General features: G+C 46.8%; 1 protein-coding gene across 3 annotated transcripts in view; it reads left to right on the forward strand.

Moving 5' to 3' along the window:
- The window catches only part of FSTL4 (follistatin like 4), a 617506-nt gene that overhangs the window by 272079 nt on the left and 328191 nt on the right, over positions 1-17236 (forward strand). For all 3 annotated transcript variants that reach the window (XM_040622453.1, XM_040622455.1, XM_040622454.1), the window contains one exon: positions 439-472. In XM_040622453.1, the coding sequence (XP_040478387.1) occupies positions 439-472 (34 nt within the window). The remainder of the gene's footprint in view (positions 1-438; positions 473-17236) is intronic.

A 17236-nucleotide genomic window follows, 5' to 3' on the forward strand; every position in this document is an offset into this window, starting at 1 on the left:
ACCTGGGTGGTGCAGTCATTTAAGTGTCTGGCTCTTGATTTCAGGTCAGGTCATGATCTCAGGGTTGTGAGATCGAGTGCCGAGTCAGCCTTCCTACCAGGCATAGAGCCTGCTTAAGATTCTCTTTCTCCCTTTCCCTCTGGCCCCCCCCCCCTCTCTTAAAACAAAACAAAACAAAACAAAACAAAACAAAACAAAACTTGAATGATTAATAATATATTTTTTGATTAAGCTGCCAAAGCAACAAGTTGTTTACCTTTGTGTGTGTGTGTGTGTGTGTGTGTTGGGAGTTTAGTAGAGCCAACATTGCTGAATGTCACATTCTTATGAAATTGTTCATCTTTTTTGTGAATAAATGGCTAGCAGAGATGGGATATTTGCAAGTATCTGTACATATGAATTATTCTTCAAAAACACAAAGTCTTTCTTTTCTTGCAGGAGTCCAGAAGCGTTGAAGTCACAGGAAGAGAAGGTAGGGAAAATGCATTCGTACCCATTTCGTTCTCAGTGTTGACATTTTGGAAGTAGTTTGTTGAAGCTAAGATGAACTTCAGACTGTGGGCAGACTGTTCTTTGAACAATAATTCATGTGGCCTTTTCTGGGTGCTGACTATTTGGTACTTGCCTCGAAGCACTGTAAGAAGTGAAAGCTAGGACTGCTTGAGAGAGCTATGTCTTCTACTTTCAACTGTCTGAAGTGGGGTCTGGGGACATGGCTTCTTCATGATCATGTTTGCAGTCTTGAGAGAAGCCTCATTTTTGAGTGGAGTATGAAGTGATTATTTGGTTTCACCCAGGAAAAACAACATCAGCAATAAAAAAATGGTTTATGATTTGAAGTATTTCAATAACTGGGAGAAGACGCCACTTTGAAAAATATTTGTGATTAGATTTTTACAACTTTAGCTAAGCTGAAATAGAAATAACCAATTAATGTCCCTTTTGCAACAATTCCATTATGTTCATTTTCCCCATCGGTTCCTCTAGCATGTCTGTGTTCAGGTCTCTGAGATAAGTATTCATGAGTGGTGATTTCTGAAACCTTTCCTTAAAAATTGAAGTTTCCCTTACTCACTTTCAGCAGTACCTACTGTCGAATAAGATGTCTTTTCTGTGTTTTGTGGAATCTTTGCCAATCATCTCTTTATTGCCGGGCTAGGAGGAGGACGTTGGGAATCAAAGTGAGTTCTTGGTCTAGGGTCCGGCCTTTGGTTTTAACCTTAATGACAAACTTCTCTGTAGCACCGTCTCCAAAAAGAATGGTGATCTAAAAGTTGTGAGCAAATTCCACATTGACTTCTAAATGTAATGCATCCTTGGCTCCTGATTCGTTCTTATTTTAAGCACCACAGTGAAAGACCTAGAATGGCCATGTTATCAGATTATGTTTCTAGAGCTGGAGACCGAAGCCTTCCATGCTATCTGTATGGTAAACTAATCCACCTGGTTGTGTGCTGCTACCCATGGTGCTGGAACCCTGGATTCAAAGGAACTGGGTAATCTGTCTCTAGGACGAACTTTGTGGCTTCCATTCCCACACGCTATTGTCTCTGGTTTTGGGCTCCGTGTCCTCTGAACTGCATCTGTGGGGTCAGCTGCATTGTGTCGATATCAAAACCAAATGAAATTGGATGGATATGGATGAAGCCGGGAGGACATGTTTCTTATTGATGACTGTGTAAATTGGAGAGAAATAGCCTTAAGCAGTAAAGTCTGCATGAAATTTGGTTTTGAGTATTAATTAATTCATGTCAGTAGCCCTGAGTATGAATGTTCGGAACTAATTTGCTTTATGAAATCACATATAAACCTAACTGTTCTGGAATCTTACCTTCCTTGCATTAGAAATGTTTCCAAATAGTAAGTCTGGGGTATGAGAGAATCATGTGTATTTTTACTCAGAGGCCTTAAAAGGCTGGATTGGACCCCAGGCTCCAAATCTGCCGAAAGCTGACGCTGTGGGAGGATGAGCCAAGGTGTGGTTGAGTCGTGCTCTACTCATCTGTCACCTTGTCCTCTTTGGAAGTAGCAGCTCTCATGACGGGCTGACTGGGAGTGTATGCTTTGAGTTTGTACTGGCAAATTTGTCCTGACATCACATAGACTTTTGTCCCCCCCATTGTGAACTGATGTCTTTCTTGCTTGTTCTGTCAGAGTTGAGTGTTTGAGAGTTCCTGAAATAGCGTAGTGCCTTAATGCCAGTGCGTGTAACGTGGCAGGCAGGAAGGAAGAGTGGGACCTTACAGGTTGGTTCCACGTACTTTCAGGCCTGAGAATTCACTCGCTTGAATGGTGGGGTGGTTAATCTTCTCCAGAAGAGTGTACAAGTATAAAAATAATAAAAATGCTCCAAATATTTCAATAAATGTTTATTCCTACAGACAAAAGTAAGACCTTATTGTCTCTCAACCAACACGTAGGGTTATTTTACAGTTGGAAATGAAAGAGGAACAAATAAGTAACACTGAATTTTTCTGCCCAGTTTACCAGGCCCAGGAGATTTTGGAAAGGTGTGGGGAGGTAGCCTCTGGGTCACATAATCCAAGATGTCTTCCCATTTTTTGTTTTAATACTACATCTGACTGAGGAGTATCTTCTCTATCCCAGATTCGGTGGTACAAACGGATGACCAGCCACGAGTTCATACAACATGACTTTTGGAAAGTGTTGACTAAGTCTGTAAAGTGCGAAGTGAGAGGGACTAAATTGGCGTGGGAATGGAGTCCAGGATAAATCACAGTGGGGCTGGAGATTGTAGTGGTGACTCGAATGTACTCTGTGCCTTGGACCTGTTCTCTGCCTTATTTCCAGCCTTGCATCTAGCGTTGTCATGATTCCCAGATTGTGGCCCACTTTTTTGCCTCTAGCTTTAATCGCACCGTTCATGTACCCCAAATGCTCTTTGTCCCTAATCTTCGTTAAATGCCACCTCTCTCTCATTCCTTCCAACTCTTTCTTAACATGTTCAGCTTAACCTACCTTATTTTGGAGTTAAGGGATCCTATCAGGCCATTTCCTAAGAACGGAAACCCTCCCCTTGTTCATTCCAGATTCTTTATGGCCCTAGTCCAAGGTTCTAATTGCTCAACAATTATTTTCTTTCTTTTTTTTTTTAAAGATTTTATTTATTTATTCGACAGAGACAGAGACAGCCAGCGAGAGAGGGAACACAAGCAGGGGGAGTGGGAGAGGAAGAAGCAGGCTCCTAGCAGAAGAGCCCGATGTGGGGCTCGATCCCATAACACCGGGATCACGTCCTGAGCCGAAGGCAGACGCTTAACCGCTGTGCCACCCAGGCGCCCCTCAACAATTATTTTCTGAATTATGTGCAAGGTGCACACTGCTAAACGTGGCTTGTCTTTTCACTCTGATTCTGTTCCAGTGATAGACAAGTGAGGCACTGAGTGCCTTGACTCTAGAAAGGCACTTTTTAAGGAGTGTTTTGTGGATATGCATTGGATATTCCTAATTGATCAAAGTGCTCCATGTTCAGATAAGCTTCATGTGTCTCCCCAAAAGATATGTTGATATCCTAACTCAGAACCTGTGGATGTGACCTTATTTGGAAATAGTGTCTTGGCAGATGTGTAATCAAGTTAAGATGAGATTACCCAGGTTTTTAGGAGAGGCCTTAATCCAATAAGTAATATCAGAAGAGAACGCAGGAGAGTGGAGAGTGCCATGTGATGATGGAGTAGAGAGGGGAGTGATGAATCTATGAACCAGGGAATGCCAGCATCCCTGGCAACCACCAGAAGCTAGGAAGAAGCAGGGAAGAATCCTCTAAAGGCTTCAGAGGGAGCATGGTTCTGCCAACACCTTGATTTCTGACCTCTGACTTCCAGAACTGTGAGAAAATACATTTCTCTGGTTTTAAACCATCCAGTTTGTGGAACTTTATTGTAGCAGCCCAGGGAAGATAATGTACATGGCCAATGCTGGACTCAATGTTGAGCTAATTGTTGAGACTAGCTTTTACTGCAGACCTCTTAGAGCTTTACGATGCTAAATATGCCTCTCAAAAGGGGGTGTAATATGCAGCATTTCCCAAATTTAGTTTCCCCTGGTGTCTTAATTTTGTGGTGTTTGATCATCTCGGGGCTGGCATTCCATGCAACATCCTTAGCAAGTCCTGCTCTAGAGAGTTCAGGCAGGAGTGCTTCCTCAATGCCCAGGATGAGCCTATGACTTGGTACCAGTAACTTCTAAGGGCTTTGCATGGACAGAATGGTGATGTGGTAATAATGAGAATAACTTCTCAGTTCTCGAGTTTTCAGAGAGCATTTAGTTTCTTTCCCTCCTGTGACCCTCAGCAACCCATGACAGGAAGAGTGCAGAGAGCACCTTACACATGAGACTCCTTCCTTCCTTTCCATGCTAATTTGTAACAATGACTCCCGCTGGACCAACGTCCCTTTCATGCACTTATCCTCTCTTGTATACATTCTTCTGCACGTTCATGCCCACTGCCACAGCTAGAAAGCTAAGAGGGACTCTTGGAAGAAAACTATCTAGGGGTCATTTGATTCCAAGTTAGATTAGCGGTAGGGCTCTCAGGAGAACCTGGAGGGAAACAGGTTGTACCAGTAGGTGTGGCAGGACTGCAGGATTGGTAAGATGTCTTCTGGGAAGGGCACATGCCTGTCACCGCTGACCAAGCCCTTCCTTCTTCAGCGTAGTCCTGTGTTGTCCTCGTGCCCTGGGAGCCACCTGTGCTAGCTGCGTGGGGAAGGAGAGACGGTTGCATCTTCATCTGCTTTCCATGGCACGTGTTTTTACACCTCCCTCTAGACATCTTCAATTTAATTTCAACTCTTTCTAAGGCTTCAGCCAAAGGTGCCAACCTCACCTCTCCAAAATGCTCCCATGTCCTTCTGAGGGCTGGTGCTGATTGTGACTGCCAGAACTCATCTGCTCAAACCAGTACTTTCCTCTAACTGATTCCATCACATTGAATTACAGCCATGAGAGAACACTTGAGTGAGCTGAGCAAGCGGCCAGGATGATTCAGCCCTTGTCAGCCATCTCTTAGGAACATGGAGTGAGCTCGAAACTATTCCAGATGTCTGCGACTGTGTTATGATTAGAGGCTGTGAGTTTTGGGGTGGGTACCAATGTCATATTGCATGATCTACCCTCCCAGGGATGGTTCCGTCACAGGTTGTAGTCCAGATCAGCCTGGCCTGGCTTCTGGCAGGACTGTGAAGGAGACCTGAGAGCCGGGAAGCTGCTGTCACACAGCCAGGGTGGCTCTGACTTCTTAGCAATGCAAATCTCCTAAATAAACATGACCTGCCAGTCCCCGCTGTGTGACTAGAGCCTCCCTTTCTGAAAAGCCTTGGAATTAGCCCTTAATTGGCAGCTGCCTCTAATAGCCCCTTTATAGTCCTGTGCATCTGGGTGAACTTCAGCTATCAAGAATTGCTTTCTGTTTACCATTAATTCTGATTTTGTTTAGCAGATGTTTTCTGGATTTCTCAGTTGCTTGCATCATCTGTCTTGGTATAATGTGAACTGGCTGACTCTCTTCCATAAAACAGATTAATAAACTCCTAGCTTCTTTTGAGGTAACTTTAATAGCTGCAGATGCAGGGAATTTAGAAGGGAGCCATGCAAATTTGGCAGTGCCTGGGGTAGTAGGTTCTTTTCAAATCAAGACTGCCATCTGGGCAGAGATGAAGTTTCCATCACCATTCTGCCCTCACTCACCTACAGGGGAGCTTGCTGGTTCTCTCCTACAGTCCCTGGCCTCAAAAAGGTAAGAGTGGCATCTGTGTCTTTCTACTTCTGGCCCCACAGAAATTGGCTCTTTCTGGGTAGCACTGCCATTTTTCAGCTGCTGGAAAACTGTACTGTACCTGCATGCCCCAGCTTGAGCGGGAAGTGGATGGCACAACTGGCTGATGTGTTCTGGTTGAAGACAATGATCTGATACCCAGTTGTGATCATGACCCATTGTCATGCAGTAGAATCCTACCTCTCTACTTACTCACAGGTGACTTTGGTATGTTCCTCAATCTTATTGGCAAAATGGGGCATTGTAATAGTACAGACCATTCATCCCAACTCTGGATTACAGTCAGCAAGTCAGTTTGCCCTGGCTAAAGCCTGAAAGTCTCATGAAACTTGAGAACCCAAGGGTGGCTCTGGCTTCAAAGCACAGCCGATAAAAGGCTTCTCCCTCTTTTTCCCTTCCTTGGCTTATTGGCCTCTTCCATGCAGCCTTACAGGGTGGCTACAAGCAGTCCCACTTCAGTCCTGACTGCTCACTAACCCAGAGGGTGCAACTGTTTCCCTCAGAATGACACCAGAAATGTCCCCACAAGGACTCTGATTGGCCGGGCTTTGTATCAGGACTCAAGCCCTAAACCAGTCCCTGCGGCAGGGAGGGGATGGAACACTACCATTGGCCGGGTGAGATCACATGGTCTCTTTGGTGTTTATAAAATCACCTTCACTCAAATGCCAGGGAATGGGGGCAGATTTGGTCCTCAGAGGAAGACTGCTGAGCAACATGCAATCATTGCCCCTCTTGGCCCCATGGAGATGGGGGGGGGGGTTGGGTGTGGAGAGCCCCCGGCACAGCCTGCGTAGTGGCATTGGTGCCTGGGGTTAGTGTTCTCCATTATGGCTCCTCCTGTCTTGTATGTGTAGGTCTGGCCTTAGACATAGAATGAGGACTGACTCCTGTCACCAAGTCGATCCCTCTGTCTCCAAGCAGCCTTGTATGTGACCTTGCATGTTGTGGCCTGTTGATCTTGAAGAATTATCTGGAGCTTAGCCCATTCTCGTCCTGTCCTCTGTCAGAGTCTTGAACTTTTTGTTCAAATTCTTTCATTTCACAATCAGAAGAACCAAACAACTCTCTTCTTGGTGATATCTTTAAGAACTTAAGGGCAACACACATAAAATGTCTCTCCCCAGATTAAGGTTCCCTGGGCACTGCTGTCAGAATTATCCTTGAGCATCATAGTAACCAACCCCTCAATTACTCCATCGGAATAAAGTTCAGGGAGTGAAGACAAGGGCCTCTGCCAAGGATCATGCACAGCATTAGCCAGAGGGGTCTCAGGCTGTGGGTCACCCCACGCTTCTGTTCCCTGAGCTCCCCTGAGATAATTCTGAGTGCCTGGGCCTGGAAAGATTAGCGGTGAACTAAGACAGCCTGAATGAGCCTGAGTTCTCAGTCCTCTCCCTACACATGATTTCCTTGATCAAAGGTCCACCAGGCTCTGGGTGAGTGGCTCTTCCCTCCTAGCCCTTGGGCCATCTCAGCTGTCCCCAGTGATTTGGAAGCAGCAGGACCTTGCTGGGTACAGCTCAGGGCTGCTGATGGCAGCTGCTTGTGCTGCTGTTAGAACTGCACACGTGTGACTCCTCGCCCAGGGCCTCGGCACCACAGGACACAACAGGGGCGGTTCTGGCCTGCGCTTGAGGGGCAGCTCATGCTGCTGTGTAGGGCGAGCCCTGGGAGAGCAGGGAGCGAGGCCCTTCTCTTTGGCCTCTCCTGCCCTGCATACACAACAAGCCCTGAAGAAGCATTAGACGCCTGGTACATCCCAGGGCTGACCCGGCTCGATGTGACATCTCTACTTCTCCTAAGGCAAAGTCACAGGTAGAAGGTTATTTGGCTCTGGGTCACACAGCTGCAGGACCCCCCATCCTGTCTGCTGTGCTTATTCTTCTCGCCAGCATCCTTGGAAGGCTCACTCTCCTTAAGGAGCATCTTCAGGGAGCTGCTGTGCTCTTTCTGGGGACTTGTGGGTCCCTCTGCTAACAGGCACTGACAAGCTGCTGGTGCAAGTGAGCTACATCTCCGTGGTTGTGATGGCCAACTGTAGGGCCTCGGTAAGTCTGGGCAGGGCGGGGAACCCCTGTGCACTGAGCTGTGCTTGTCATGGAGCCTCCTCGGGGTTGTGACTGCACACTTGGAGTAAGGTCCCTATCTGGAACTTGTGGAGGAAGAGCTGTGTAGTCTAAGAAGTCATAGCACCCAAAGGGTGCGAACTGTGACCAATGTATAGGGGCAACGAAGCGAGCCCTTCACGAGACAGCCCTGCCCTGCAGCACGCTGAGCTGGCCCACCACGGCCCAGAGAGGGAGTGATGGCACTTCCGTTAGACCTACCGAGGTCTCTCCCTGCCCTGGAGGCTCACCTCTCTTCTCCAAGACCCCACAGTGAAGGTTGACACCACCATCTTCTCCTGTTGCCTGGCCCGTTGGCCAGAAGGAGCTTCTGCTTTTCAGGAAGCCTTAAAATTGTCTTCTCTGTATAAACACTGAAGCTCTTTTCAAACTTGCTAAGCCATTTGCCCTAGCAATATTCATGTGCCATCGGCAAGCCTCTGGGGTTAATTATCTGTGACTTAAAAGGCATTTGTTTCTGTCTCTTTTGTCTCATTGCTGTTGAGCAGTCTTTCTTTATTAGGAAATGAGGTACAGAGTCCAACTGACCATTATGTTCTAATTCTCTTCTTGTCATGAGAATTAATTCATCTTTTTAAAACTCCCTTTTAAAAAAAACCTGCCTTCCTATTTTCAGATAGTGTTGTTCTCTTAACAAATGCTTAATCTCTCCACTAAAAATAATCTTCAAGGTGAGACATCTCATCAAAACGAGTGAGGCCTGCCGGTGCTCTCTCTTCTGATCCCACTCAGTTTTGGGAGCTCCCTGCTGCCCAGCTGTTGGCCTGCTGGTCTAACGTGACCGTGGCGAGGGCTTCACAGTGCGTCCTCTGGCGTACGTGCTGTGCTCGGTGAATGAGCCCCAGCTCCCGGGGGTGGGGGGCACTTGCAGATCACGCAGGCAGGGCTGGATCCCGTGCATGGCAGCCCACCCCGTGGTCTCTGCACACTCTGTCACTCACCCTTCTTGGCCAAGGCGGCCACTGGATTCCAAGAAATGTTTCAGGGTTTGCATGTGGAAAATTTTTTGCAAAATGTTGACTGTTGCATGAGGGAAGATGATTAGCTTGCCTTGTGCTCTCCAGGAAGTCAGAGAACGTATGCCACAGAAATGAGCAGGTTCTGACCGGCCTCTGGCTCTGTGGTAGCCAGACAGTGACCTGCAGGCTTTGGGGGCACAGGTGCAGTCAGCAGAGGGAGGGTCTGAGTGCAGTCAGCGTGGTCGAGTGGCACCTGCTGCTGTTCACGCTGCATGGAGGCTGGCCATTGCCCACCTGTCTTAGTCTCTGGAAGCCCCCGGGCAGTCCTCAGCCTCTCAGCTACTGTGTCACCCCTGCAGTGCTTCTGAAATAACGTCTGAGAGTCTCGTTTGACAATTACTGCTTCCCAAGGAGAAATAGCTCCTGTGAAAAGTAAGTTCCCTTCTTAGTTTCTTGAGGGTTTATTGGATGCTAATAGAAATTTCCTTGGGTGGATTGGAGTTTACTTGGTGTGCAGTGATGACAGGGGGTGGTCCCTGCCCTCACAGAGCATGCACATCAATGACTGTGTCAGTTGAGGAGATGTACAAGTGTCCTTTAGACAGAAAGGCCACCTGGCCCTCTGGCCAGGCATCTCACAGATAGACGGACAACCGAGTGTCTAGGTGTTTGCTCAGTGTAGACCAGTATGGGGGCCCCAGAGAACAACTCACTGAATGTTTTGGTAGAGGTGAGGTCTCAGGGTATTTTCTCCAGAGGTTGATTATACTGACAAAGGGTCTCCTTTGACTCTTAATCGTATACCCTGTCAGTGGGGACATGTTGTTGCAAATAGCAAAACTCAACCCAACCAGCTCAAACAAATAGAGGACCTTATTGGCTTATGTAATTGGATAGTCAGGAAGGGGGTGAAGGGGTGAGGGTGCTGGCTTTGGGCATGCTTGGTATAGGGCATAAGGACCTGGTTTCTGTCTTCATCCCCTTCTAGTTGATTCCCCTACATGGTAAGTCCATTCTCCCCATGTATGACTCCACATCCTATGGAAGAGAGAGAGCCTCTGATATATTTCCTGTAGCAGTGCTAAGATCCCCTCTGGTGGGACGAGCTGGGGTCATGTGCCCCACCTGCATCCGTGATAAGCCCAGTGGGCTGCTTCATGTTCCTGGGCTCCGCACAGGTCACAGGCCAAGCCCCTGCAGTCAAGGTGGCATGAGAGAGAGTGGGGGGTAGGTGGATCCCCAAAGGACAACTGGGGCTCTGCCCAGTTAGGACACATGGATGCAGGAAGGTAAAAAAAGTCCACTCTGCATATTAGCATTTACTCAGTGATTCCACATCTGAGTGTCTACCCCAATATCTACTCCCAGGGGATTTGGAGTGCCTTGCAGGTAAGATGAGCTTAGCCAGCGTTCACCCAGTGTTTCGGCGAAGGTATCTCTCTTAACTTCTGGAGAAGGAAACCAAGGCTAAGAGATGACCCTGCTGACCAGAGGTCGCAGGAGCTTGTGAGGGAGTGTGCATGGGAACCCAGATTCCTGATGACGGGCACGTTTGTATTGTTTGTTTTTTACCTTCAGCTGCCTCCAGCGATGGGGTGTCTTGCTCTCTCACCCCTTGCCCTGGTGATATGCATGCTGTGACCTGCCGGGGTGCATCGAGCCTCCACCGGCCCAGACTGTGGGAGTGTTCCCATTCCTTCAGACCCCCCCATACCTGCCTTTCTTGAGCCTTTCAGCCAGAGGCATAAGGATCAAAAGCTGGGGTTCAGCTTCTCCCCTGAAGGCAACTTCAGTGCTTGTGTGAGGCTTCTCACAAGCTTTATTTTCCACTTTTCATTAGGGATCCTGTTCTTTTTTGGGAAGGAGGTGGGGAGTGCTCACTGTGCTAGCTGCTTGTAAATGGCATTGTGGCAGGACAGGGGCCACAGATGGAGATGGGGGAACCTGGGCTTCAGGTACAAACCAGAGCTCTCGTTCCAGGGCCGCCTTTTACTAAGGCTTCTCTATTGTCCATACGTTAATTTAAGGTCGAAGCCTTACTTCACTGCTTTCATATAAATTCCCTAGATTGGAGGAGTTCTTAAAATGGATACCATTTCACTTCCAGTCTTTTCCTTAATTCTTACATGCATTCTCTGACATGGGCATTGCAATTCTATTTTGTAAATAGGTAAAGATGGGGGAATCCTTTGAACTTGATAGGAAATTGACCAAAGAATTTAAATGGGCTCAACTGAGGTCTGTCAGGAAAGCACATTCCCCATGGAAATGCAGCATTGTTTGCCCAACTGTGATTGAAACGTTCATATTCACAAGCATGGAGTCGTCATTTTGCAATTGAAATGCCTGCAGGGTCCGGGTGGCCGGACCCCGTGTGTCTGCTGCTGCCAGGGAGAAACAGGGACCTCCATGTTCAGAAGAAATATGCCTTAAAGAAAAATAATCACAGGTCTGGAAAATGAGTTGTCAGAGTAAAAATACATTTCAGTCTGTTTGTTTTACTAATTTTAGCAGTTATTTGCTGTCTCTCTCTCTCTCTTTTTTTTTTTTTTTTTTTTTTTTTTTGCTGGAAGCAGCATTCCCATCCAGCTGCTTGGCTGCTGCATTTGGAATTTTTATCATTTGTGTGAGTCGCTGCCTATTTGGACACAAAATGGGAGTCCTGTGGCTAAGAGGGGACGTTTATCTGATAGGGTCAGATCTAATCTCACGCTTAGAAACTTCAGGTGAAAATAAAATGAGTTGAGGTTGTTGGTTTTTTTTTTTTTTTTTTAAGACTGCGGTTGTGTAAAGCTCTGCTAGCAAATCACTTTCCCCCTGCGTACAGAATTTTGAATAATAGCATCTTCTACTTGGATGGTGTTAGCAGGCTTCTGCTTTTTGCTCTCAAAGAGCTTTGTCATTTGTCATCTCATGTCCTCATTCATGAAAACCTTTGAGTTAGGTAGAAGGAAGATATTGGGATGGGTGTCTGACAGATGAGGAAACTGGTCCTCAGAGGTGGCCAGGGGCATGTCCCAGGTCCCACAGCCTGTCGGGGCAGGGCTGGAGATGATGACCCGCTGTTGGAGCTCCTCCCTCCCTCCAGGCTTCCTCTCTCAATATGAGCTTATGGCAGGAGTTTTCAAATTAAAACCCAATGCAGAAGTACAGAGGTTTTAGTCCTGTTTTGGTTCTTTTAAAAATAAATGATTACAAAGACAACTTTTCTCATCCGTCAATGTAATGATCCTGTACCGTGGAGATTCAGAATTCAAAATGCATGTGGGGGAAATGGTAAAAGTTAATCATTTCCACAGTACCTGTCTTTGGTGAGGTTTAATTATCACTTGACATATTTCATGGTTTAAAATGATGGCAGTTTAAAATAGAGCCAGCGAAAGCCAGAAAACACATTCATTACCTTGTGTCGGGGACTGCATTAGAGTAACCCCCAAATGCAGATGTTCCCCAGACAGGCAGCTCTGCAGCATTTTCCCTTAGCCACAGAGGTCCCTGGAATTGAAATCCAAACCGGGAACTCCATCCTGACCCTGCTGTCACCACCCAGAGGGAGCTTGGGTGAAAGCTAGCAGCGTGGTTGGAACCTCGCACCCTGTTCCAGATGCTCGCCTCCTCGATGCCTTCCCGGGTACGGATCTCTCATTGCCTTCCGCAGCACTGCTGATGAGCAAGATAATTCATGGTGACTGGGCTCTGAATGAATGAATGAAAGCTACGGGTACTACAAGGGGCGTGGGCCTCTTAGGGAATTGCATGCCTTCCCGAGATGAGAAGGCTGAAAAGCAGCTTCTCGTTGTGGTGCGCTAGTTGTTTAATACGCCCAGCACTGTCTGTCTATTTAGGACATAATGAAATAATTGTTTCTTTCCTGTGAGATTCTGGAAAAGGAGCTGTCCAAGAGCAGACCCGTCTGTCCAGATTTCAAATATCAGTTTGGAGAGTCCCAGGAGAGGGAGCAGATGAAGCCATCTCAGAAATGCAAATGCTGTTTGACGTCTGTTATCTCAATGCTTATCCATAGCTGACAGGCAGATCCGTTAGGACGCCAGTGTCACGGATCAGAGACGGTCGGAATACAGTGAGAGCCGGGCTGCCGCCGGCTGAGCCCCGGTGCGATGATCTGAGAGCTCTCTGGATGTGCCTAGCACGCTGGCCTGGGCACTGCCCCATCCCTGCACCTCATTCTCTGGTTTCCAGGACCAGGCCTCCAGCCAGCCTTCATGGCTGCACCCCCGCCACTGAGCAGCCTGCCTGAACGCCCAGCCTGGCGCTGGTCATGCCCTCCCTGTGAAGTCCGGCTCGCTTCTTGGCACTGCCATTCATGGAATCATCCTAGTGATCCACCTGCAGATCCACCTGCAGGATTACTCATTGTCACAGCTGAAGGCACAGTCTTGAACAGGTGAAGCAACTGGTCTGAAGCCCCATGGCGAGTGGGTAGCAGAGGTGGGATGTGAGGATTGAGCAGGGTTCATAAACCTCTGGGCTCTCCGTGGTTGGATTTCTTTGGTACCTTCCCTTTCACCCCGTCCTTGGGGCCATGTTTTCCCTTCTCTCAAGGGAGGCACAGTGTCTAGCATTGTCCTAGATGCTCAGGCAGCTGTTCCTCGCGATGGATATTCTGGCTGAGTTTTCTAGTTAAATTCTTTGCTTTGACGTTTGTTTAAAGTACTTCTCCGTATGTTGTTTTCCTGTTGGGGAAGGGACCAAGCAGGAGCGGACACATGGTGTCCTCCTTAAAGCCCCACCATAAACTTTGCTGAGTTAACTTGTTTCAACCCTCTCCATCATCCAGTGCAGCCAGCTAGTGTGATCTTCTGTTTTATGGAGGAGGAAACATGTGCTTTTGAAGGATCAGCGATCTGGCTGGTGGGCGGCCCTTGTAGTGGCCCTCATTGTAATGAAATATTCAGTCTTCTGTGTGTCACTGGTGTGGTCTCCCTAGGTCCCCTGTCCCCAGGACTCTCAGCTGTAAGGCAGATCTCTAAGGTCTCTAAATGGCTGCTCTTAAAAAGCTTGGGAAGAGCAGGTGCCCCTGTGGCTGTTTGTGATGGGAGTGGGAACAGTGGGAAGGATTGATGGAGATGGAAAGATGGAAAGGGTACGCCAGGTGCCAGATACTGGGAAGCTGTGGCCATGCCTCGGAACGGAGGTTAGGGTGCTGGTCCCGACTCTTGATACAGACCGTGAGCTGTAGGCATTGCAAGGCTCTCCCTGTCCCACATTCTCAAGGCACTGAGGGGAGAGTCCATTTTGAGGGCCAGGGGACGTGACAGCAGAGACTACATGGCCCCTGTGGTTGGAGTCCAGGGAATGGCTGGAGCAGGAGACTGTGTCCATAGGCTGCCTCACCCAGCACGCTGTGAAAGCTGGCAGGTCTGGGGCTCTGCTCCTGTGTTCAAGGGGCTGGGAAGGACTTTTGCCTACACCTACCACTCCTGCCTACTGGCGTATGCCTGAACCCACCATTACTGATTCAAACCCCTTTTCCTCATGAACACCCCTCCCTCAAAGTCATTTTGGATCCTGAAGGCATCACAGAACTTCCACCAAACCACTTCATACCCTACCTGAGGAACTCACAGAGCCTGTCTGCCTCTTTGTAGGGCTTCTCCTAAGACCCCTGAGCCCAATGTCTGTTCTGTATTTGTTTTGTATGACAAGTCTCAAGCTGGTGGTCCATAGGCCAGATTCAGCCCGTGGTCATGTTTTATTTGACTTACATGATGTTGGCCTTCATAGGGTTTTTTTTTATTTTTCCATTTTAAGTTGAATAATTGGCCAACATTTAAAATGAAGGACATTGTACATATAGATCCAAATAGAGTACTTTGGAAAGTGAAATGCTTTAGTCACCCTGGGCCCACATGACTTCATGGCAACAGCAGGGGCTGGAGTAAGCAGCCATGTCCTTGGAGAGTGCACGTGTTCTCCTCTTTGCCACAGTCCACACTACTCCATAGTGCCTCCTTGATGCTGAGACTGAGTGTCGGATGCAGTTTTGAAAAATAAATAGGAACAAGGTGAAATCCCAGAAGAACCATACTCATCAAATTATCTGTGGCCTTTGTAGGCATTTGAGTTTTCAGCCCGTTTTATACTCAGATTTATTATTCATCATAGCACAGTAGACCTGGATGTTGGCAGGTAGGAAGGGGGTCAAAGATAGGGAGGGATTTAGTGTAAAGGCTGAAGTAATCCTTTATACTCAGCACTCCTTCAGAACTCTGGTGTCCAGATGTGGGTCCTTGGTTTAGGCAGTTAAGTGTTCCATTAAAATATCTGCTTTTCTGATATTTATGCCTTGATCTGTACACATTCACTTTAGGCTATAAGTTTGCAAGTGAGTTTCCAGCTTCATAATTAATATTCGTGCCTCTTTATGTAAGTTAGGTCTTTAAAATGGATCAGTTGCTCTAAGTATTTAAAAGACATTCCACATATATTACAAAGTAATTACTTTCCAAAGATATTTCCCACTAATATTTGTTACATCTAAATATACATTTACAGTACTCACTACACCAGAATAGTTCTGATTTATATATTTTGGTCCACTGAGAAAAAAAAAAAAAAAAAAAAAAAAAGACATTTTTAAGGTATTTTTTAAATCAGTGTATTTAATTCCAAAGATTCTCTTGGCTCCTCCAGCATCAGCCACATAGTATTAGAAAAATAATAAACATGGTGTGTTCTCCGAGCTGGTTTAGAATTTAATGAGAGATGAGATTTCAGCCTGAGAGTGAGCATGGCTAACTTTTAATCTGGGCTCTGAAGTGTCCTAGAACCTGCAGGAACTTATTAACTCTCTCTGTGTCATGTTCTTAATGTGCAAAATTCAGGTGATAAACAGTTACTGCCCTTGTGTAGGGAGAATTAAGGCTTGCTGAATAGCAAGTATTGTTTTAATAAAACAGTCTTAATTGTTTGCTTTATACATTTTCCGCTTTATTATTTTTATTATTACTCTTGCCTCTGTAATTGGTAGTTATTGGGTTCTCATTATTTCTTTATTAGTCATTTCATAAAAACTACCATGTGATTTATCCTCCCTCCCACACTTGCTTTCGCCCACATGTCACCAGCGGAGGCAAGAGTAGGCCAACGTAGCTCTCCTGTAATGGAGCTGGCCCTACGAGCAGCTCCCTGTGGCTTGCCCCTGGTCTTCAGGAGCAGTGATGCCCAATTTGTTGGCTGCTGTGCTGTGAAAGGGCTGTGTGACACCCAGGAGGCTTATTAGAAAAACATCATTAGTAACAGTGAGAGGGCAGGACCCACAGGGTCTACGTGGAGATGGTGAGCTCCCTCCTTGTGGGAGAGGACAAGATGTGCCCACCCAGAGCGGCATCGTAAGTGTGCAATGGCCACATAACATGGGGAACAAAAGAAAGGGAAAAGACAATCCTCATTGTATCGTGCAAAGAATCCCACAGTCCATTCTACCTCTAAGCTGGCTGCTCTATCATGTTTCCAGCCGCCATTACCTGGGGACTTGACCCTACCTGCCTTCCTCATCGACTGTCACAATACCTATTCCTGTGTTCTCTAATCTCTCTGTGTGGTTTTGTAGATTGATGTAGCCAGATCTTGTGAACCAGCTGTGTTAGTCTGAACACACAACTGAACTTCTGTGCCTAGGTTTTCTTACCTCTGAAAGGGTAGTAATAATTCTATCCCATATGACAGTTGTATAGGTTAAATACATTAAAAAAAAAAAAAAAAAAAAGCTTAGCACAGCACTGGCCAACCTTCCAAGCAGACCCCATGTTCGCCCTCACTGTTAGCTATGATTCAGCCACACTGGGGCAGGGGTTGGCTGCGGTTGTGTGTTCTCAGTGGGTCTGTAGGACTGAGAAGTAGATGTTCAGTGAACACTTGCTGAAATGAATTGGGTTAGAAAGGCTTGGATTTAGTGGACCAAGTTATTTTCTTTCATCAAAACTAAGTAATTAGATTTACCTACTACTTCAGGAAGAGTGGGCAATAATAAGGTGAAACCTTGAGAACAGTTTGTGTGGGCTTTTGTTTCTGGCTGTGTGGGAGACCAGTTACCTTAGCTGACTCTCTCACTTAAAACCGTTTAAAATGATGGACAAAGCATTGAAATAATCTTTGACCTCAGTGAGAAGGCAGGAAAGTGAAGATTTCCTAAGAGTCTGAATACTCAGTGAAGGCTGAAAGTCAGGTCTCTGAAGCAGCCTTTTGCTGGGAACATATTTGCCCAATGCGGACGACGTTGACCTTTGATTTTTAGGACCTCAAGAGATATGAGGGACAGGAACCAACCCCAGGATGTGTCATTTTGTGAGGAAACCTCCTCCACCTAAACTGAGACCCCCAGAAGCTAC

The sequence above is a fragment of the Ursus maritimus genome, unplaced genomic scaffold (genome assembly GCF_017311325.1).
Source record: "Ursus maritimus isolate PB19 unplaced genomic scaffold, ASM1731132v1 scaffold_5, whole genome shotgun sequence".
In the NCBI taxonomy this organism is placed as follows: Eukaryota; Metazoa; Chordata; class Mammalia; order Carnivora; family Ursidae; genus Ursus; species Ursus maritimus.